Source organism: Emys orbicularis, chromosome 11 (genome assembly GCF_028017835.1).
Source record: "Emys orbicularis isolate rEmyOrb1 chromosome 11, rEmyOrb1.hap1, whole genome shotgun sequence".
NCBI classification, from domain to species: Eukaryota; Metazoa; Chordata; order Testudines; family Emydidae; genus Emys; species Emys orbicularis.
The window spans coordinates 52356845-52380782 of NC_088693.1; the positions used below are offsets into that span (position 1 = coordinate 52356845).

Below are 23938 nucleotides of genomic sequence, written 5' to 3' on the forward strand. Positions count from 1 at the left end.
GGTAGAAAGGAACTGGAGAGTATAACCCTGTTTCACTGTGCTGAGAACACATCGGTTCGAGATTATAGCCATCCAGGGAGGGAGGAAGAAGGAAAGGTGGTTGGAGAACACAGGGAAGGACGGATCCAGGGAATAGTCTGGTAGTTTGTCCTTGTGCGCATCCTCAAAATGACTGTTTGGCCCCCTGCTTATTATGGGTCAAGCCCAATTGGGCAGATCATGGAGGCGGCTGGCTCGGGCGGCGCTTGTAGCCGTTGGCTCATTTATGGGGCTGGTCCTGCCGAGGCTGACTCCCCTGGCCCTGTGGCTGCTGCAGTTTGAACCACTTACACGCCGGGGCTGGGATGTAGAGACCCAGGGTTTTTTTGGGTGGTGGGGGTGTGACGTTGTACCCCATAATGCTTTATAGGAATATGCTTATGAATGTATATATGACATAACTGGAATATGTTTTATGCTACATATGCCATGTAACATATCTCTGTAAAGGTTATGATCTACTGAATATATTCATCCTATTTGTATGCATGTATCATTTTTGTATTCAAAGTTATGCATATTGGCTATGTACTTGTTTAATTTTAAGTAGCCTCAGTGAAGTAGTTGGTCAGCTTCCTGAGAAAAGACTATTCTCAGCAAGTGCCCAATCAAGAAATACTTAAGCTAACAATGAACTTGGAGATGCCAATCCACATCGGAGCTTTCCCAGTAATGTGGCCTGGCTGGTAAGGAACTTAAGTCATCCATGGACATGTGACTTGCCCATGTGGCTCCAAAACTCCATCTTATAGAGGGGATTCTACACAGGGGGAGGGAGGGATTTAGATCCACAAGGAGAAACTATATAAAGCCTTGGGAGACCCCTCCATTTTTGGTCTTCAGCTGGCTCAAGAGAGAGCCTCTCCACCCCCAAAGGATACCTGAAAGAAACTGGAACAAAGGATAGTAACCACAGGGGTGTGAGTGATTATTGGACCCAGACTAGAAGGAGGCTAGTCTGTAAAAGAAGCTTACTGGAACATCTCTGAGGGTGAGATTTCATCTGTAATCATTTTCTTACTGTATTAGGTTTAGACTTGCGTGTTATATTTTGCTTGGTAATTCACTTTGTTCTGTCTGTTATTACTTGGAACCACTTAAATCCTACTTCTTGTATTTAATAAAATCACTTTTTACTTATTAATTAACCCAGAGTATGTATTAATATCTGGGGGGTGGGGAACAACTGTGCATATCTCTCTATCAGTATTATAGAGGGCGAACAATTTATGAGTTTACCCTATATAAGCTTTATACAGGGTAAAACGGATTTATTTGGGGTTTGGACCCCATTGGGAGCTGGGCATCTGAGTGTTGGAGACAGGAACACTTCTTAAACTGTTTTCAGTTAAGCCTGCAGCTTTTAGGGGACGGAGTTCAGACTGGGGTCTATGTTTGTAGCAGGCTAGCATGTCTGGCTCAAACTAGGCAAGGTTCTGAAGTCCCAAACTGCCAGGGAAAACAGGCTCAGAGGTAGTCTTGGCACATCAGTTGGCAGTTCCCCAGGGGTTTTCTGTGATCCAACCCATCACAGCGGGAGTCCTGGAGGCCATGCAACTTGCTGTCTGTTTGCTCCGCAAACAGGGCCCGGCCATCAAAGGGCAGGTCCTGCATTGACTGCTGAGTCTCGGTGGACAACCCAGAGAGGAGCCGCCGAGAGGCTCACCGCATGGAGATAGCGGAAGCCATGGTGCGGGCAGCAGCGTCTGCAGCCGCCTGGAGGGCTGCCCTGGCCATTGTCGTGCCCTCATCAAGGATAGCTCAGAAAACCTCAGGGAGAGACCCTTTGAACTTGGCCATGGCTTGCCACATATTGAAGTCATATCGGCCAAGGAGGGCTTAGTGGTTGGCCACTCTCAGCTGAAGGCTGGAAGAGGAATAAACCTTTCGCCCGAAAAGATCCAGCCTCCACGTGTCTTTATTTTTTGTGGTGGCCCCGGGTTTTCCCTGTCTCTCCTTGTGGTTAACCCCCTCAACCACAAGAGAATTGGGGGCCGGGTGGGAGTATAAGTACTCATGCCCTTTGGTTGGCATGAAGTACTTGCGTTAGGCTCTTTTAGAGATGGGGCCAGGGAAGAGGGGGTCTGCCACAGGGCATTAGTGATTTTAGAAACCCCTTCATGAAGGGGTAGAGCCACCCTGGCAGGAGCTGCGGAGCAGAGGACATCAAACAGAGAATCTGATGGCTCTTCCAATTCCTGTGCCTGAAGCCCCAGGTTAGAAACAACCCTCTTCAAATGTTCCTGGTGTGTCTTGGCGTCATCCTGAGTAACTGGGTAAGGGGGCCCTGTGAAAGCCTTGTCTGGCGACGATGAGGATGATACCGGTGCCCCGGGAACCTCCACATCCATTGGTGGTCCAGCAGCTTGCTCCCCTGGGTCCCCCTGGGTCTTACCCCCCTGAAGTCTCCAGCACCAGATAGGGACGGGATACCAAGGCCGCTGGCCTCTCCGAGGCTCACAAAACCAATCAGGCAGCCTGGGAAGACTGGTTGAACCCCCAAGGATTCCATGGGTACCATGGTACCGGCCACTTGCTTGGGGCCATTGGACAGGTTTTGGTGCTGATAACGTAGTCGGTACTGGGTCTTGTCCCGCAGTCAGGGAACCCCGCTCTGAGCTGGAGCTACCAGCAGAGCGGTCGGTCCCGGGTGACCAGGATCAGGTTGAGCAGTGGCTCTTGTCCAACTGGTGCCGGTCGCTGCATCCCGAAGCCAACCTAGTGAGACCGTCTTGATCAGGCTCTCTGGGACCGACGGTGTTGGGCGGATCTGCGTCGGATACCCAGCAATCCACTCCTCACGCTACTCGACCGGTACCGGGACTTCAAATGGGACTGGGAGCTACTATGAGCTGATTGCCGGGAGGATCGTCCTGAGGAGGGTGACCTTCCTTTTGGAGATGGGCAATGACGGGCCAGTGATTGGCGGTCTTTGGTCCCCGATTGGTCCTGGGATCGGTACTGGGCCCTTGAAGATGGTCCCGGAGTTCTTGCCAGGTGGCACATGCCTCAGAGGGTCTGTGCCAATCTACTGGCGAGGTACGCCTCGAGTCCCTCGATCAGTGCCCCCAGTGTGGGGACTGAAGGGGCTCCGCTGAGCCTACCTCTCCCGTCCTGAGGCGTGACAGCTGCGGGCGGGCAAATGCTGGTGGGATGTCCCTCTCGATGGGGAACGGTGCGCTGAAGTAAGGACACACGAATAGGTCCCAACGCAGATTTTCCCCAAGACCGGGGTACTGCAGGAGCTGGTGTGGGCGGCACCGGGAGTGTCAGGATCTCCTGAGCTGCTTGAAGGGCTTTGGGCGTCGATGGCACCTGAAGCTGGCTGGCGCCTGCACCACTATCCGGAGTCTCAGGCAAGGTATGGGATGGGATGGGTTGCACTGCTCGATTTGAGCTGGGGCCCAACCTCCCGAGGGGGATGTTGAGCTGCCTGACACGGGTCTTGGCTCGCCCCCTGCCCTCTCCTTTCCCTTGCAGGAGGTAGGAGATCTTCCCCTCAAAGTCTTTTTCGGCTTCTTGACCGGAGCCATGGAGGGAGACCGGTGCCAGCTTGCGCACGGAGGCCACAGTGCTCGGTGCGGAGTCAGACCACTGCTCCAGTGCCGGAGTGAGTGCCAACTCCATTAGGAGCGCTTTCAGATGGGTATCGCACTCCTTCTTCGTCCTAGGTTTAAAGGACTTGCAGATATGGCACTTGTCACTTATGTGCCCCTCGCCTATGCACCTTAGGCAGCTGGTATATGGATCACTGACGGGCATAGGCCATTTGCAGTGATCGCAGGGCTTAAAGCCTAGGGACTGGGGCTTAAAGGCTGGGTCGTGTTCAGGACTAACAAAGAGTTTGAGACTACTACTAAGGGTAACTAAGAAAACTACCAACTATGTATACCTACTTTACAGGATTTCAAAGTTCACAAGAACAGAGAAGGAATCAATGCTAGCCAAAGCAGCAGACGTTCTAGCACCGTCACTGATGGCAAGAAGGAACTGAGGGTGGGGGGAGCCGGCAGTGCCCCTTATACCACACCATGCGGGCGCCACTCCAAAGGGTGTCAGAGCTGGTTCCCTATGGATACTGCTGAGGGAAAAACTTCCGGCACCTGTGCATGTGGTGAGCGCACACACCTAATATGGAATGGATATGAGCAAGCACTTGAAGAAGAAGAAGAAGAATCTGTGTTTCGAAAGGGTCTTATTCTTTCAAATCTGATTTTTTTTTATGATTAGCCTTTTGTTTCCAATTGGCCAGAGCAGAGCTAAGATATGGGACATCACAGAGATTAACACACATTTCTAGGCGGTTTACATGGTCAAGAACGTTCTATATGCATCATTTTTTTGTTTTGAGACGCTGTGATGCATGGCTAGAATGGGTTAAACATCCTGCAAAATAAATAAGCCTCAAATGACGTGGGGGGATAATGTTTGTATTTTTGTGTATTTACATATGTATGAGTAGGGTCAACAATGTAATCAACAGTCCCCGTCTAGGCTGTATTCTGATAATTCAGAGGTCAAAAGAACATCCTATAATTTAAATGAATTGTAAACATGGGATATCTCAGTATTCATCTCTCTTTGAAATGTACTGTGAATGGTGGAGGAACAAGCAAATGGTTTTATGTTAATTCGTATAGCTAAGTACCGGTGATGGACCTCCTTCAAAGTCATCCTAATTACCCTGAGGAACTCCAACTCATCAAAAGACATGAAATTGTATAAAAGATCCTTGGGTCCTGATTCTGTCATCTCAGATCTGCTTAGGCTTCATCAGGGGAAGTTTGAGTCGCAAGACTGAGATCCCAGTTATGCTGTGTGATAGACCCAGGCCAGTAGGGTACAGCAGAGTAGTCGAAGGCAGATATACTGGCCACTGGATAACCAGTTTTCTGTTCCCGACCAGAGCAGGGGCTGCTCCAGGCTAATGAGAACACCTGATTCCAATTAACCTGCAAAGAGTCAGGTGAGGCCGTTAAGCTAATGTGAACACCTGACTCTAATTAGGCCCCTCTGATACTATAAAAGGGCTCACTCCAGTCAGGCCAAAGAGAGCCAGGGGAGAGGAAGTGCGGCTGAAGGGCTGGGTAATGAAGACACCCTGAAACCACTGGAAAGGGAGCCCTAAGGTAAGGGTGAAGAAGGCGTTGGGAGAGAGAAGCGGGGGAGCTGTGGGGAAGTGGCGCAGGGAAATGTAGCAGCTCTGGCGGTGAAAGGTCGGCTGCCAACAGCTGCTGCCATTAGGGTCCCTGGGCCGGAACCCGGAATAGAGGGTGGGCCCGGGTTCCCCGCAACTCGCCACTACAGAAACACCTCCTGGGAGGGGAAGACAGGCCCCTGGCAGGACAGGAGGCTAAGCTGTTCTGGAATAAACCTGTAGGGACAACAGAGACTGTGGGAGCTCTCTCACCAACCTCCTTGCTGGCTTATGATGAAATGGGCTCAGTAGACTGTAACCCTAGCCCTAGAGAGAGAAGGGCTACATGGAGGGTCGCAGTAAGCCTCTGAGGCTAGCATAAACTGCCTGGAAGCGCGAGACCCACGGGGACAAGGCCGGAGCTCTGCCACAGCTGGTACGCCCTGAATATGATATTTGGACATTGGACTATGACCTATGAACTGAATTCTAAAGGAACTCCTTGCAACTACAAAGCTCACCATCTCTGATATGAATCTAAACCGCAATGGACTGAACTCATGCCTGTATGTATACTGATCTTTTAACCACACTCTCTCTTGTTTTTTAATAAATTTTAGTATAGTTAATAAGCCTTGGCTTATTTGGGTGAGATCTGAAACATTCATTAACCTGGGAGGTTGTGTGTCTGGTCCTTTGGGATTGGTGGAACCTTTTCTTTTATATGATGAAATAAGATTTACAGAAATTTTCATCATATTTGATGTGGGTACATGGATGGAGGCCTGAGGCTGGATCACTTTAAGGGAACTGTGTTGTTTGGACTTCTGAGTAAAAAGTAAGGTAATAAAGAAGCTGTTTTATGCTGTCTTGGTGAATCTAAGTATTGGAATATCCACCAGATTTATGGGGATTGTCTGCCCCATTCTTTGCAGTTCACCCTAATTGAGTGACCACAGCTGGCTCCCCACTAGGTCACAGAAGCATTATAGATTAAACAAACTGTGTGGTGGCAGATGCTGGATGAATTTGATGTTTGCCTCTTTAAATGTCTCAGTTCACACTGGTGGTTCAGACTCAGGAACAACCAAGGCGACTGAGTGCTTCCACTTTTGTCTTATCTTTAAAAGTCCCACAAGACCAAGTATCCAACAGCAAAACAAAATCTAATTTTATTTCTATTAGTCATGTATAAATTACAGAGATTATGAAACTATATACACGGTTTAATATCAGCTCTATGCCATGTTTCTGGAGAATTACTTACGGTCATTGGGTTTTCAAAGTTTGAGTACATCCCCCTGACTAGGTACAAATCATTCAGACTAGACAGCGAAAAAAAATGTATTCATTTATTTTAAACATACTCCATTTGCACAGCAAGGAGATGCCAGGTGGATCAGATCATTGGGGCTCTCCCTTTGCTTTCCTGACAGTTTACAACTGAGGACAATACTAGTGGGGAAGAGCTGGACACCCTACTGCTTATTCCACTTCTAACCATATACTCTGATCTTACATCCCTGCCCCGGCGGATTTTTCCCTATGCTGCTACTTGGAGATGCTCATAGTAGCTCTGTGCACTGACCCTTACTTCTCGTGACCAGAGGAGCAGGAATCCTAAGATTGTTCTAGAACTTTTCAATTTAATGTTATAGTACTATCAGCCAAGCCACTAGGCTAAGAGCTAAAACAGGCCTACCAAAGGTAATACATTGGTATCGTTTTGCTTTCAGGTCCCAGGTACACTATCTATTTAAATGTGAGAGCCTCCAGGGATGGCCCACAAAAGGCCTTAGTAAGATACCTTTGGAGGTGCCCAGCAAACAGAACTGTATGGTAAATGTTGAGGGTCACTCTTTTTTCTTGGGGGTGGGGAGTAGGCATGAAATCCTGGCCCCACTGAAGTCAATAACAAACCTCTCATTGTCTTCAATGGGGCGAGGATTTCATCTCAGGTGCCAAAGGGCTTGCCTACACTTAAAATGCTCTAGTGGCACAGCTGCACAGTTGTAGCGCTTCACTGTAGACACTACCTACACTGAAGAAAGGGGTTCTCCTATGGGCATAGGTAATCCACCTTCTCGAGAGGCAGTAGTTAGGTTAACAGAAGAATTCTTCTATTAACATAGTGCTGTCTACATGAGGACTTAGGTTGGTTTAACAACGCCACTCGGGTTGTGGATTTTTCATACTCCTGACCGAAATAGTTAAACTGATCTAATTTCTAGCACAGACCAGGCCTATGTTGTATCTTACCACTTGCTTGTACAAATGCATATTTTGCTTGCACAATTAAGTATGCTCAAGACTGCATACTTCACAGGCAGAACTTGGATATCTATCTTTTGTAATTGTCAGTGTTTAAGTTATTCTAAAACAGTTAATTTGTCATGGGTAATTCTGAGAAACGACAGACTGTCATGACTAACAGTAACTTGGCTGCTTTAAAAAGGCAAATAACTTTTATGTTAAGAATTGGTTATTCTGCTTATTTACATCTGTATCTGAGGTAATTTAGCTCTTTGTAACTTTGGACTATGACTAGGCGCATGTTGGACAGTACTCAGCAAATGAAGCAGCTCTTTGGTATCCTTTTTAATCATTCTGTGTCCCTAAGGCCTCGATTATGGCACACCATCTAAACCCTGCATTGAATAAGGACTGTTTTCTTTCTTCATGGGCTTTTCTGAGGTACTCATCATAGTGCCTCACAACCATGAATAAATTTACCCTCACAACTGTCCTGCAAGACAGAGAGATTTTATTAACCCTGCTTTACAGATGCGGAATGGAGGTACAGAAATTTAGTGACCTTCGAAGTGTAGTGCCTCTAGAGCAGGGGTAATCAATAGGTGGCCCGTGGGACAAATCCGGACTGCCAGATACTTTTAAATGGACCCCAAAATCTTTTTATTTACTTATTATCGTTATTTTTATTATTTTCTCTGGAGTGTGGACCTTGACTCTACCTAGACTGAGAAATTTACACCTTAGCAAAAACTAATTTACTACCCACCCCTGCTCTAGAGTTTCTAGAGAACTCTTCTATTCTCATTATTCCCTTCTCCTCCTCCTTCCCTTCCATGGATTTTACTGCAGGAAGATAAAATCTATCCCTTTGTACTGAAAGCCGTTCATGGCAGCAAAGGATGACTCCTGGCACCTACGGTCAGTGACATGAAGGGACGGATGAGAACCTTTAATTTAAAATAAAAGCCAAAGAAATAGACATTATAAAAACAGAACATGAAATGTACAGCATAAATCCTGATTTTCTGAACACATCTTAAATCTCTTTAGTTATTCTAAAGTCTTGCTTTCAAAATGTTTCATGAACAGAACATCTCCATCCTACCGTAAGTCCTATTTTACAGCAATACTGCAGTCCTTATTTCCATAAGCAGTCCCACTGGGCTAAATTCATACCTAGTGTAACGCCACTGAAGTCAATGGAGTTGCACACCAGGGAAGGATTTCGCCCATTGAGTTAAGAGGTAATATTCCCTTGAGTGAGAACTTCAGTGGCAGGACGCAAATGATGCCAGATGTTTGTAACTCCAGTGACTTCCCTGGGGAGACTTCTGATTTACATGCATTTGAAAGTACATGTAGGCCCAAGAAGAACATCGCATTGGCTTCCAGGAAACCCTTATTTACAAAGCTGCATAAACAACTTCTTTTTTTTAAACTTTCATTTTATAAAGTATTTTGGCTGCTTTGTTGTTCTTCATGGTGTCTGCATTTCAGTCAGCTGAATATGGAGAACTCAGCTAGAAGAGAGGAATGAAAACATCAGCTTTAAGGCAATTATTGCTGCATTTTTAAAAACAAAACAAACAAGCCACAGTTTGCTCAAATTACTTCCAGTGACAAACACACACTCACAGTGCAAACTAAGCCCTGACTTATGTAATGGTTCCCCACCTTAGCCACTTAAAGAGACACTGGTAGTTTAGGTTCAGTCCCTAGAACTATACAGAGGGAGATGCCCCACGCACACACCCACTCACACTCTGGGGAAATTAAGGGCTTGTTTACATGGAGACTTAGTATGTGGCAAGCTGAGAAGTGGATATACAGCACACTAGCTTGCTGTGCACTAACTCGCCCCTTGGACTCTGCTACTGTACACTAAAAGTTCCCTCTTGCCACATACTGAGTGCTTGTCTTCACGTACAGCGCCACAGCTGCAGCTGTGCTGCTGTAGTGCTTTAGTGAAGATGCTACTATGCCGATGGTGACGGGAGAGCTTCAAATCACACCAGCCCAGGTTCGGTCCCCAAATATTTAAACCAGGCTAAGAAATGTAAGAACCTCTCCTGCTTTGGGTGCAACTTGTGAGGCTGAGCTGCCTCATGTTCTGCACAGAGCTCTGAATGCAGTTCTTTGCAGGCAAGTAAAATAGAAAATGATTTTAAAATAAATAAATACATTTGCAATGTAAGTTTTAAGTCTCTCCATGGACTTTTAATGAATGTTTTGTATTTGTTTAGTTAAGACATTTCAGTTCACCTTTAACATCCCAGAGACAGACCCAGCTACACCATGCAGCGGAAGTAGTCATTTTCATTAGTGCAAAGTGTCTGTAAAATGCTACCAAATCAGAAATGGCAACTACATAAAATGCATGGCAATGGGTGAATCAAGCCCTCTGTGTTATCTGTAAAATCGGTACAATACTTACTTACAGTTATGGGTGTTGAAGCTTAATTAATGTGTGTACAGAAATTGGAGATCCTTGCATGGAATTTTGAGATCCTTGCATTGCAAAGTTCTAAGATATAAAGTTCATAGTACAATGGTTACCATGAAAAAGACAACATTCCATACCATACTGAAGAATTCTACTGCATTTAGAATAGGAAAGAACTGGGTTATCTCCCATAGCACTGTATGGGAACTGAAGGCAAGTGCTGACTTTTTAATGGTTACAACTGTACTCTCACCCGTTTGCACTGCAAAAGAAGCCTTTCTCTCCATTGGTAACTCTTTCTCTCCACAAAGTAGACCCCATTTGCTTAGTAGTAAATTATGAATGAAAAAACTTGCAACATACAGCAGTTTCAATTACTGTGGGACTCAGGTGTTCTCTCAGCACAGCATAAACACTTGGAGACATGGGAAGAAGATCTGATGGAGAATGTGGATCTGTGGAATCATACAGGCTTAAAAGAAACACAAATAAAATAAATAACCTTAAAGATGATTAGGAAATAATGGGAAGAAACCCCTTTGCAACTTAATGCATCAATAAGGGATGCAGACATGGAAATAATCATATAGATCTGTGTTTGGGTAACACTGATTTAGCAGCAAGTAGCCTGTGAAAGAGCCAACTGCATGCTAATGTCCTATTAGCCAACAACATCAATGAGAATACCTTGAAAAGATATAGCTGCTGGCACACACACAAAAACATACTGTACACACTGTGCTACTCCAGTTAATTCTTGTTTAAACCTTGTTTAATTTGTTAATTCTGCCTGCATAGGGGGATCTTCCTGTGATCTAGAACTGCAGAGGAGCTCCTTCACCACTTTCTGGCCACTTGATGCAGGAGCTGTAGTCAGGGAAAGAAAGGTAAAACCCAGCTACTATACCCAAGATTCTGGGGGACCTTAAAAGCTGGAACACATTAGAGGAGCCTAAAGGCTGCTCTAATTTATTTTGCATGCCTTCCTGATGCATAGACAGCACCAGGACTGGGGGAGAAAAGGTGGTTTTTAAAGCCCTCTTTACTTATTCCCCCAGCCTTACACTGAGCACTCCTTTGCCAGACCAGAGAATTGGGGCCCATATCTCTGTGTTGCTACCACTAGGTATTTCCATGGGAAAAAATGGAATCAAAGAAACTGCGGGGTGAAGGGAGGTACACAGACTTAATGAAAAACATCCAAAGTGTAAAACAGCTCTTAGCTTACTCACATTTTGGAGATTGGGATAAATACAGCGGGGACATAACCTTTGACCCCTCCTTCTGTAGGTCTTGAGACTAAAAAAGAATCAACATTAAGAAAATTTTAAAAAATGCCCTAAAGTTTCTATGCTTATTAGTTACTGAGATTTAATACAAATATTTTAAAAGCTGTAGAGCATAATGTATTGAAAGGGAAACATAACTATTTTTTTAATCATAAATGGGCAACAAGAACATGGGCAACAAGACAGGATTTGAACCTACACAGACGTACACACATAAGTAACTGGACTCACTTAAGAAGTTCCTTTGAAGTCATGAGGAGTACTTAAATGCATTATAGGTATGTGTTCAAAGCTTTGCAGGTCTGAGCCTTTAGAAGCCAATCCTGCAAACATTTGCATTTAACTGAAACCTTTCATGAGAGGACAAAATAGGATTGTGTTCATTCATAAGTAATTCTGACTACACTGGCAATTTTAGTCAATATATATTACATGGGATCTGGAATTATAAGTTAGTATTGGCAAACAGCCCATGAGAGTAAGTCCCCTGAACCTCAAATGAGAGGTTCTTGGAACTGAAGAAACAGCAAGTGACACTGCTACATAATTCTGGAAGCAGACTAACAAGTGGTCTTGTAAATAGAAATAAATATCTGAAACATGGGCAAAGAAATGTAATTTGAAAGTAAATATATTTTTGTAAATAATGAATTGAATAACTTCCTCTAATATGACTGCTTTCACAGAGATGTTTCTTAGCTTGTGCATATCTAAGGGCTTGTCTACATTACCCGCTGGATCAATGGGCACCGATCGATCCAGCGGGGATCTATTTATCGCGTCTGATCTAGTCGCGAGAAATCGACCACCGGGTGCTCTCCCTTCAACTCCGGTACTCCACCAGGGCAAGAGGCGCAGGCGGAGTCGACGGGAGAGCGTCAGCCGTCGACGTACCACAGTGAAGACACCGCAGTGAGTAGATCTAAGTACGTCGACTTCAGCTACGCTATTCATGTAGCTGACGTTGCATAACTTAGATCGATCCTGCCTCCCACCCCAGTAGACCAGGCCTATGTGTCATTGTTATTTATTATTTGTATTGCTGTAGTACCTACAGTTCATAGAGTAGGGTCCAACTATGCTAGGTGCTGAACAAACACACAACAAAAACACAGTCCCTGCCCCAAAGAGCTTACAACAAGAGACAACAAGTGGAAACAACAGGCAGACAGGGGGTGCATGAGAAAACAAGTAGTTTTTATAAAGGCATTCCATAAAATGAGGCAATGTTTTCACAAGTAAACATTTGTTTTCCTTAGAAAAAAGTTCATTTGCATATCATCTGAATTTAATGTTACTTTCCAAAAAGGATAAGTATAGACTATAGAGCCCAACCTTCATTTGGCTGACTGCTGTAGTATTTGCCAAAGGCTTTATCTTTGGGAATATCTGGATACAGATATTTCAGTGGATTTTCAGGAACATTGTCTGCCAAAATAACTTTGTAATCTCGCAAAATGTCAGCAAATGGCAGCGCAGTTAAACGACCTTTATTATAGGGTTCCACTGAGTGGAACCTTACTTCTCCTGTAAAGACACAAAGGCAATATAATTGTGAATAGGCAAAGAGGTCAACAGTCATAATCAGCTACACATTTCACCTATCATTTATAGTTTAGGTTGTCTTGAATTTTACACTTTTAAGCTGCACTTACCGTTTTCTGACTGGTCCACCCAGGTAAATGTAATTCCCCCCAGGTTGCTTTCACTAAACCTTAATAAAAATGTTCCAGGCATTTTGTCCCTGAGCAAAACTCGTTCTTTCTCCTTGCTCACAAATCCCATTATATACCTGCAAGTATAAGAAAATTATGGCTTTACTTACAGAGTAATTACAGCATCCATTCTGTGGCATTCATTTCCCAACTTTTATCTTGCAATGCCAGATAAGTGCCAATCAAAGTAAAAGGCTTGTTTTATAGGGCCCACTGCTATAGACTTCACAAAGGCTCCACATGAAGTTAATGGGAGTTTTATCTGCACAGGAACACAGCATGGGCCCCCATCACAGTGTGGAGCATGACAAAATTTATCATATTACTTGCCTGTAAACTAACTGAGTCCATAAGGGAGAAATATAAAATCCACTTTGAATAGTTTCAGTAGAGTTTTCTTCAGGCTACAAATAATTGCAAACAATATGGCAGACTTGGAGATTTTTAGGCCTTTGGAAATTCTTTTCTGTAATGCTGAATGTAGACTTAATAAAGAGAAGGGACAAATGAGATAAGCTTGTTACGTTAATGGACAATTGCCAGTATATTGCTCACCCGTCAATCCAAAGAGGAAGAATGTGTTTTTTAATTAGGTCCAGTATTGCTTCGAGCCATACCCAAAAGGTAAATGACTTTCCAGGTAAATGTTCCTATTGGTAAAATAAACAAACAAATAAAAAGATAATTTCAACCACATCTTTAACACCATATCAATGCTGCATGTCCCTGTCATTTTCACAGGAATAGTTCTAGTTTCTATTTATGTGAGAATGATAGAGAAATGTATTAAAAGCAGCAATTCAAATCTTACTATCTTGTGTAAAAACAAAATATCTATATGATTTGCTTTTAAAGATTTTTAGAGGAAGTGCTTCACTTTAAAATCTTTATTTAGAATAATTAATGTCTATATCAGTGTTTCCCAAACTTGGGATGCTGCTTGTGTAAGGAAAGCCCCTGGCGGGCCGGGCCGGTTTGTTTACCTGCCTCGTCCGCAGGTCCGGCCGATCGCGGCTCCCACTGGCCGCGGTTCGCCGCTCCAGGCCAATGGGGGCTGCTGGAAGCGGTGGCCAGTACGTCCCTCGGCCGCGCTGCTTCCAGCAGCCCCCATTGGCCTGGAGCGGCGAACCGCGGCCAGTGGAGGCCGCGATCGGCCGGACCTGCAGACGCGGCAGGTAAACAAACCGGCCCGGCACGCCAGGGGCTTTCTCTACACAAGCGGTGTCCCAAGTTTGGGAAACACTGGTCTATATCATTTCTCCCTCACTATGAAACTACAGCTTGAGAGCACAGAACACAGCTATTTCCTTCCAAGAATCTTCAAATATTACAAATATATTTTAAATAATGCATCTTTAATATGAATGTATTGGATTTACTTTCCATACTCAGTATTTTTGTCTGATTCTGACCAAAGTATTTAGATGTATTGATTTACAGCCAATCAGTTCTTGAAGTATCTTTGTTTTAGTTCACAAATGAGCATTTGGAGTAATTTAACTTTTTAAAACAATTTTAGGGTCTGGCTCCCATCAGTGATTATGGTTTCTTAAGTCAGTTGTAAGCTAACTAGAATGGTCAAAGAAGATTCAGACAAAACTACTGACTAATGGTCAAGCCATTAATTTTCTAGAGATGGCCTGTATGTGCCAATTTAAACTGCATCGCCATTAAAATATAGTTCAGTTTCAACAACTTTAGGACAGGTCATTTTGTGGAGTAAAGGGTGACCCATGTTGGTTTAGGGCATGAACTCCTCCCAGCCAGATTTAACCATTAGGGTCCTTGTTGCTTCTTTCCATGAAGTAGCATTTTAGAATTTAATTTAAGTGTGCTAGGCCTGGAAATCCTGACACAGGGCAGCTCAGGATAGGGCCAATCCTGATTTCAGACATGTCAAGTTATAGGTCTGTCAGTGAGGTCAATGGGGCAGAATTAAGCCTGCAAGCAGGCACTCAAAGGAAAAAGAAGAATATTTTAATTTTTTTTTTTTTACAATCATACCTTGCAGAACTTTGCCCAGGACAGTTGATAATCATTGTAACTAATTTGTTGCCCTAAAATTTAAAAAGAAATATATCAGTCCCTTTGTCTGAAGTTCCTGAAATAGGTTCATTTGTGATACTTGAATATTAAAAGCATTACATTGTACATGACATTTAACTGAACAACATGACTACAAGCAAAGTTTCTCTATAGGTGGACCTGCAATTTAAACATTACAGCAATGCTTTGAAGCAATTTGGGACTTCTGTTCTATATCAACTTAAACACAGAGTTCCACTTTTTATCTGCGTTTGCTGCTCATGGGCTTCACTTTATCTGAGACTTTTCTGTTCAAAGTTCTAATAAGAAAATATTTTATGATACATATGTTCCTACCAATTTACTCTTCTGTAAATGCTAGCAGAGAATAAATATAGTACCTTTAGAGTAACATCACTTAACATGTAGTTATTAGTCGTATTGTTTCAAATCTTTAATGTCTAAATAAGAAGTCATGATTCTCCTGTGAAATAAAACCAACCTCATCCTAATTTTTCCCCCTTCTAATTACTGAGATACAAGAGGAGGGAGATCTTGTTTAGACAGGGAATGGCACCCGGAAATTGCACCAGGTCCTAGACATTTATCCAGTAACAGGCTAGATCACTTGAAGTGTTTGGGGAAGGAGTGGGAGCTGGGAGGGGAGATCTTTCAGCCTGACTATCTTGCAGGAGGAGGATTCAGGTACAGGCACAATGTCTGGGGGAATGCAAACATTTCCTTCCCTCAGTTTTTTTTCCTACTGTACTTATGATTCCCCTTGTTGTGGCTGCAGGTCTTTTGCATTCTCACTCCTGGTCTCGTCCCTCAAATTTTATTAATGTGGTTGCAGCTCTGGATCCCAGCCCTGGAAGAGGTTGACTATGTGCACATTGGACATGCACAACTGCACCTCTCTTCAACCTGCACCACCATCACTTCACTGCAGGAAGTGGCTCTAATCTGGATGTTCCCTCCTCCTGTACAACAAGCCACTAAAAAAAGTGGTTTCATTCCCCGAGGCAAATTGCCTTCCCCTCCCAATCCTCCTGCAGCTGCCTTCCCCAAACCATTAGCAGCTGCCTTAATCCCCTTTTGCTGCACCTCAGAAGTATCCTCCTGTCATAAATATAGAGGGAAAGGTGCATAAAATCCCTCCTTGGCAGCTATACTGAATCACCTTACCTGTAAGGGGTTAAGCAGTTCAAATAATCTAGTTGGCACCTGACCAGAAGGATCAATGAGGAAAGAGGATACTTTCAAATCTGGGGGGGGGGGGGAGGAGGTAGGATTTGTTTGTTTATTCCCTCTCTGGACGGAGGGAGAAGCCAAGCAGGTACAACATCTCCTAAAAATATACCTGGAATAATCCATCTAAAACCACAGAAATTGTAAATAGAGCAAGGAAATGCATTAGGTTATCTTTTGTTTTGTGAATTTTTCTATGCTACAGAGGTAGTTTTATTCCTGTTTTTGTAACTGTGAAGCTGAGCCCAGAGGGGAATCCGCTGTGTTTTAAATCTTTTTATTGCCTTGTAAAGTTACCTTCCATCCTGATTTTGCAGGTGTGATTCTTTAACTTTTTTCTTTATAAATAAAGTTCTTCTTTTAAGAACCTGATTGATTTTTAGTGCCCTGAAGACAAAGGGTCTGGTCTGTGCTCACATTGCTAAGGCAATTGGTTGGTATATTATTCTCAAGCCTCCCCAGGAAAGGAGGTGAAGGGCTTGGGGGGATATTTTGGGGGGATAGGGATTCCAAGTGACACTTTCTTGAATTTTTGTGTAAATCACTTGGTGGTGGCAGTAATACCGTCCAAGGACAAGGAAAGGAATTTGTGCCTTGGGGAAGTTTTAACCTAAGCTGGTAGAAAATAAACTTAGGGGGTCTTTCATGTTGGCCCCCACATATGTACCCCAGAGTTCAGAGTGTGTGTGGGGGGGAACCCTGACACCTCCCCACCTCAGCCTCCACCAAAACTAAAATCTAGCTAAGGAGCCCCCTGTGTTTTGTCAACATCTTTTCTTCCCTCCCTCCATCAAAAAGGGCAATCAGTCCAATCAATATCCACCTGACAATATCTACCTGACTGACATTAGAAGGAACAGCCTCTCCACCTTTTAACCATAGATAAATCTACCAGCCTCCTCCAAAGCCTGAATCCCCCTTCAGGAGGACAGGTAGCTGAAACCTTCAAGTGTCCATCCTGCTACTAGAAGGCTTACTACGACTTAACTATTACACTTCCTGTCCATAGAGAACCCCCCCTCTCCTTCATCAGCAGAGCAGGAGTGATCTCTCTTTGCCTTCGGAAGACAAGTAACCCAGAAGATAAAAGGTATATATATATATTTTTTTAAAACAGACCAAGACTGCCCTTTCATTTCATAATAGGTTGACAGTTCTTTAACAAAGCTTACCATAGTTTGTTGCAACTATGACACCCTTTTGCTTAGCCTTACCGTCTGAAAGTTCACAAGCTGAGGCACTTTTTGTCATGAATAAGGTGAAACAAACTTTTTTTACTTTGAAAGTATTAACAAACAATTGGCAATGCTGAGCTGAGTGGCGGAGGTGGTTGTGTTACTGAAAAGTGATGTCACCTGTGGCAATAGCACATGAGAGCACAAAGGGGAGGAAGGCAAACTGTGTTTACAAACTGGTTTAGAACTAGTGAACAATGTGGGGGGGAAAGGGGTGGTGGTGGAGGAGGGGATTTTGGGCATAAATTCTGACCTCTAACCTGCAACTGGGCAGAGCGTGGCCTGTCATGTGTAATATTTAGAAGTAAATGGAAATTGAACAGCTATCATAGTTTTATGGTTCTTACCCATAAGTTTCTCTGCCAGCATATTGAGCTGCTCAGAATTGAGTCCACGACCAACATAAGATGAAAACTGCCAGCTCAGTACTTCTAAGAGTTGACTCAGAGTGGCAGTAGGAGGATTGTTAAAGAAACCCAGGTTCTGCAATAGAATTCATGCTTTGTTTATACATTGGTAGCCACTCTGAAATATTAGACATTTCAAACTGCAAAGAGGAAGTCAGATGCACCTTAGTTTTGATAGCAGCACTTTCTTCTGAGACTAACAATGCTAACTATTGAAAAGCTGACCAATAAGAGCAGGTGTTCTCAGAAGACAATTTCCATCTGGAGCAAACACAACTTCAGTGTGCCAAGTCTACTAACTAACCCTTTAGACACCCGGTATAGCAATATGTTAAATTCTTTTTATAGCCTGGCTGATATTTTTTTTCCATTTGAATCCTTTAATCTAAACCAGACTAATGACTGTGCTCAAAAGACTTCGGGTAAGAGTTTTGTTTGGGTTAAAATTGATATCTAGGGGGATTGTCATTTGGCCTGCCAATTCTTGTCGGCATTCTGACACATCCTTTCTTGCATTCTCTCTCCTCACAACATCTACAGACAGCCACCAAACCCTGACTGAAAAACTAGAGGAGCTTCTCATTCAGAGCTACTATTAGAGCTATTCCACAACGTGGCAGAAGTAATGCTGGTAAAGGTAACTGATGTGACTAACTTAGCAGTTTGTGCTGAACCTCCCACAGACTGAGAACCTCCCTGAAGTTGGGGCTACTAGCAGGTGGTACCAGTCCACTTGCTAATGTTCTAATTTAATAAAAGCACTAACTCCTGTGAAATAAGTGAGGGGAACTGTATTTAATACAGTACAGAAACTCTTATGTATCCAATTTGACAGACTGATATTCAAGCTGTGAGTTACGTATTGCAATGAATTAATCTGAATAACGAAAGCTCTTTTATATATAACGTGAGTATATATTAATCACAGGCATGAATAATTTTTTTAAGTGAAGTTAGTGTTTGTGAATGGTGTAGGTTGACAGTATTTAGTACAAGGCAATCTTCTAAGGTGTTCTATATACTCACAAATTACGAACAGTGCAAGAAGCAGGAGTACAAGACTTCCAAGTACACCCCTTCAATTTGCCTCAGTCCTGTTGCAGAGAAACCACATCAAGAGAGTGAAAGGGTAATTAAATCTACAAGCTCATTCCATTACTGGTCTTTTTACCAGGACTACCAACATGCCAGTTGAGAATGTTCGCTCTGTGATGATGAGATTTGTCCACTAAGAACTATGTAGGATGCCTAGCAGAGTGGGGTCCTGGTACACGCCTGGGGCTCCTAGGCACACTAATAATACAAATCAATAATAAATAGATTGGAAACTTCCAATACGTCATTTCATACAGACCAAACACCGGAAGTCAAATGGTAACAAGTCAGTATTGACTGAAAACTATCTTACATTTGAACTGACGATCTGGAGGTAAAAAGGGCACCATATCTCGATCCAAAGACCCATTCAATCCTCTACATAATGTTAATCGTATTATTATAAATGTGATTACAGCTAATTTGTAGTATAGCGTGTGTGTGCAGGGAAAAAAGGCCAGATTTCCTAGAAGTATCAGATCTGGGGAAAAATCTTTTTCTGCTGATACATTTGTTTGACAAGTGGATAACTAGAAATATACAGAAAATTAATATTTGGGATTTGAAGACCTACCTGAGAATCCTTTGACAACAAGTTGTACCAAATAATAGAAGCCCAAGCATTAGGTAACTGACTGACATTGGAAATCATCACTGCAGGCAAAGAGCTTGTCTGGTGAAGAAGACAGAGTATGTGAATGTTACAGAGTGTTGCATACAAGGCATTCATTGGGGAATGTATTAGTCTGCTAGCATGTTTTTTGTTTTTTTTAATTAGCATAATAGTTTTGTAGTATTGGAAACTGTAATAGTCTCAATATCACCAATTCGTCTTTTGGCATATTCCTAGGGGCAGAGATCTGCTGGGGTGCTGTTGCTGGCTAATGGTTGGTCTGTGAACCCAAGGGATGGGCCCCCAAATGTCCAGTGAATGTTAGTCTCAGAGCTCAGCTATATGTGCTGGACTCCACAGCGACCCAGGTGGCTGGCTGTAGCTGTGGCTAGGGGCTGCCTTATCAGCTGTATGAAAGCTGCACAAAGTATAGCTGCCAACAGCCAGTCATCTGTCTGGGAGGAAGGGGACCTATGGTATCCCTAGAACTGTTGGAGACCTTTAGGGCTCATGTCAGCCACACTATGATGCCCACAAATGGTGAATCAGGAAGACCTGCAGGCATGTGTATCATGGGCCCCTAAAACTTTCTCTTGCCATATATCATATCATATCTTCTCAAAGCAGCATGCTGTGCTGCTCCATGGGGCATCCCAATCCTGTTTCTATTGAACTCAATGGGAATTTTGCCACTGATTTCACTGGGGGCAGGACTGTGCACTAAATTCTCTGCAGAACATCATATTTATGCTGTACCAAAGTGAAGTGTGCATAGCCAATTAGATGACTTAAAAGTTGCTGTATGTATCTATGTACTGTACATCTTCTATCTCAAACTCTTGTAAGTAATAGGTATTAATTTGGCTTGAGGACAAATAATTACTTATTCTTCCCCACATAAAAACAGTGAAAACACTCACCTCCAAATCTATAGTCAGACCATACAGGGAGACCTGTGTTTCAAAGCTGATGGAGTGTAGCTCTTCAGTTACCATCTGAGGGCCCTGAGGAAGCAAACACATTATAAAACTGTGAATAAAGTTGGCACTTAAAACTGGTTTTGGCAGCCTGACTACAACCAAACCATGCAGAGAACACAACACTGAAAGAAAACATGCCAGTTGAATATACTGTTTAAGCAGAGCCCGTGGAAAATCGTGGGTGTTTAAAAAAAAAAAAAAAAGGCAGTGCCCTGACCTTAAACTCTGTCTAAAACTTCAGCAGTTTTCTGAAGAAGCTAAGAAAACATTGTTAAAGGGATTGTTGCACTTTTAAAGACTGAAGTGAAAAATGAACAAAAGGAACTGTGCTTTTTGCAAGTTCTAGAGATGGCCTCAAACTTTTTTTTTTTTTAAAAAGCTTCTTTCGTGATCAACAATTTCAATGTAAAACAGATTCCGATTTCCCAGAGGACTCTGTCTATCTTTGGAGGACTAGGAATGCAACATTCCAGGAAGGATAAACTTGAGCAGCCGCTCAATTAGCTTTCCTGTTGCCCAATAGCTCCTCCATATATTGGGCTAGATTGTGCAGTTTGCACAAAGAGCTGCATGGAGGCCCTCCTGCACCAGTAGCAGTACAGGGAGTGACTGTGCCTCAGGCATAAACTCTCCCAGGGTTGCTCAGCACTCATGGGGGTGGGGGGTGCATGCACTGCTCTGTACCATCCAAAGGGATGGTGTATCTTGCTCTCTAGTGTGCTACAGCCCCGCTTCCTTTTCAATCCTTTTCAGTTGATTTGCTCCATGGAGGGGTTAAGGTGAAATCCCTGCTTACAGAGAGTATTTATAATTCTCTGTCTTTGCATAGGTCACATGAGGAAGGTCTCCTTCCATGACTCCCCTTCCCCTTGCACATGTCTGCAAGGGCAAATCACAGTTGGGCACTGCAGATCAGGTTTCCACCTCCTATCAGGTCAAAGTTCCCCTCCTGATACTACCAAATCCTGCCATTCCTAGTATAAAGTTCAATGGGGAAAAGCCACTTTTTTTACAACCAAAAGTGAGACAAAAACCCAAATGCATGATGTCAACTTCATGCATCAGCCAAAGCCATGAAAGGCACAGTTTCACTGGCTTTGCAGTTCACCTTTTAAGTTAAACTTTGAATAAAAAAGTTCCCCCCCACCCCAGTGTGGCATAAACCACAGCTGCAGAACCTTCTGATCAGTAGGCTTTCATGGACACTTACCTGGAATGGAAGAACTAACCAAGCACAGAATTAAAAACTGTCTCTGCCCTGGGCCAGATTTTTAAGGTATTTAGGCACCTAAAGATGCAGATAGCTGCCTAGTGGGATTTTCAAAAGCACCTGACCTCTCTCAGGAGAGAGTTTATTTGCCTATTCTAGCTACTACACTCCTTTGCCTTCTCATTTCTTTCAGAACCTGGGACCAGCAGCAGTGTGGCACAAATAACACAGCTATAACAACCAAGCAGGATACTTGTGCTACCTCATTTCTGAATTCATTTCTAGAGCCTCAGTATATTTTTTTCCCAGTTGCAGCATGGAACATTGACAATTGTCTCCATCTGTTAACTAAAATGATTAACTCTAATTCCCCGTACAGGACTAGAACACTGACCATATGTGTTTTGAAATGCAGATCTGAAAACTGTAACCACAGACATACTTGGAGAGCAAGTTCTGTGCTTATAAAAAGGCAGAAGTTGGTAGAAGTTTGGCATCTGTCACTACGTGCAGGGATCCACCAGCAGTTTTACTTAAACACTCCAAACTAGCTATATAGCTCCAATAATCCTTCTGAAAATCATAGTCTCCTCTTGCCTGCAGCAAATGGAAGTACCCAGCAGAAAAGATTTGAGGACAAGAAGTAGCCACCAATATGCTTGTACTATAACCTCAGAAAGTGGGGGCCAGCAGCAATAGAGCGAAATCTGGCAAATTTGTGGCATGGCCAGATAAGCCACACACAGGAGTGAGAACAAAAGTAACAGAGTGGCCAAATCACAAGGATATTCACATAGAATCACTCTGTCTCTGTGCTGTTCCTTGTCCTCCCCCAGCACAAAAAGCTCTTGCTGCCACTGGCTTCCCCACATGCTGGCAGCATGGCTGTGACTCCCTCTGATGGTGGAGAAGGATGATCAGAGGATATGTAGCTGCTCAGAGTCGCTGTAACTGCATTCTGGATATTATCCCATTTAACAAAAAGAATGGTACACAAAGTACAGCCTTTTCCCGGCCCCTCTCTTCCATCCAGCCCATATCCCTCACACTGGTGCCAACGCTCATAATTTTATTGTGAATCTTGTCTTATTTTTTTAACTTAAAGTCCCATTTCCTGGAGACTTGTGGTTATGTGAGAATCTCCCTTTACTTTTTGTGGGTTTTCTTTAAATGAATATTGTTAACCTTCCTGGATATAGAGAGAATTTGGAAAATGTAAAACCTAAAAGGCTAACGAACTAGAAGGCAAATAAAAAAACCCCAAACACTAATTGTTTAAAGTCTCATGATTTTTAAACAATCTCATAACATTCTTTGGGGGCCTGATGCATACATTTTGAACACTTGGGGTTCCTGATACTAGTTTTGAGTGGACACTGGGCACCAAGAAATTCTCGGGGAGGATGTGATCTGTTGGAGGAATATACTCTCTCACTACCTGTCCCATCTGCATAGGCCTCAACTTTTCTTCATGCCATCAGTGCTCTTTTGCTTCCCACTGTGCTGCATAAAGGGGAGCATTTAGCCTTGGATGATTTTGGATTTAATAGGAAAGACTCATCGACAACTAAGATAAGCACACAGCATCTGTTACTAAATCCAAACTTAACAAGAGGTGCACAAACTGAGGGCAGGGCAGTAGCATTTTACACCCACTTTGCATTCATTTACCCTAGTGCAAATTCACTTCACAAGGTGCAGAGCAACAGAGAATCAGACCCTAAGTTTCAGTTTTACTATTCAACTGGTGAATTGTTCCAGTCAAGAATACAGATGTGTGTGCAAAAATGTGTCCTGCTTGGTTTTGGGTTGTGGTTTCTTTTTGTTTGTTTAAACCATCCATGCTGATCTTTTCTTATTTTGCACATAAACTCTATTACGAAGGCCTGGTCTATACGCAGTTTTTGTACTCTTATAACTGTCTTTTAGGAATGTGTTGTGGGTTTTTTTTTTTTTTTTTTAAAGATATACTAGTATAACACCTAATGCGGATGCAGTTAAACTGGTAGAAAGGTACTGTAGACAGGGCCGGCGCAACCCATTAGGCGATCTAAGCGGTCGCCTAGGGCACTAACATTTGGGGGGCGGCGACCGCGGCTGCCTAGGATGGCAAAAAAGCTGGCGGCGCCAGTAGACCAGTATAGCTTTTCCTCTTTCCAGACAGGAATACTCCATACCATTTTTAAACTGGTATAGCTGCATCCACACTAGAGGGTTATACCACTTTAATTATACTGGTACTGGTACAG

The 23938-nt window shown here is 43.4% G+C and overlaps 1 protein-coding gene across 1 annotated transcript in view; it reads right to left on the bottom strand.

The window, feature by feature from the left end:
* Positions 1 to 8922: 8922 nt before the first annotated feature.
* Positions 8923 to 23938, bottom strand: part of STAT4 (signal transducer and activator of transcription 4) — a 58201-nt gene continuing 43185 nt past the window's right edge. Inside the window, exons 14-23 of the mRNA XM_065413852.1 lie at positions 20420 to 20503; positions 19461 to 19559; positions 17732 to 17867; positions 14881 to 14933; positions 13432 to 13526; positions 12817 to 12953; positions 12497 to 12688; positions 11105 to 11171; positions 10236 to 10344; positions 8923 to 8949 (exon numbers count right to left, since the gene is read on the bottom strand). Coding sequence (XP_065269924.1) covers positions 8923 to 8949; positions 10236 to 10344; positions 11105 to 11171; positions 12497 to 12688; positions 12817 to 12953; positions 13432 to 13526; positions 14881 to 14933; positions 17732 to 17867; positions 19461 to 19559; positions 20420 to 20503 — 999 coding nt within the window. The remainder of the gene's footprint in view (positions 8950 to 10235; positions 10345 to 11104; positions 11172 to 12496; positions 12689 to 12816; positions 12954 to 13431; positions 13527 to 14880; positions 14934 to 17731; positions 17868 to 19460; positions 19560 to 20419; positions 20504 to 23938) is intronic.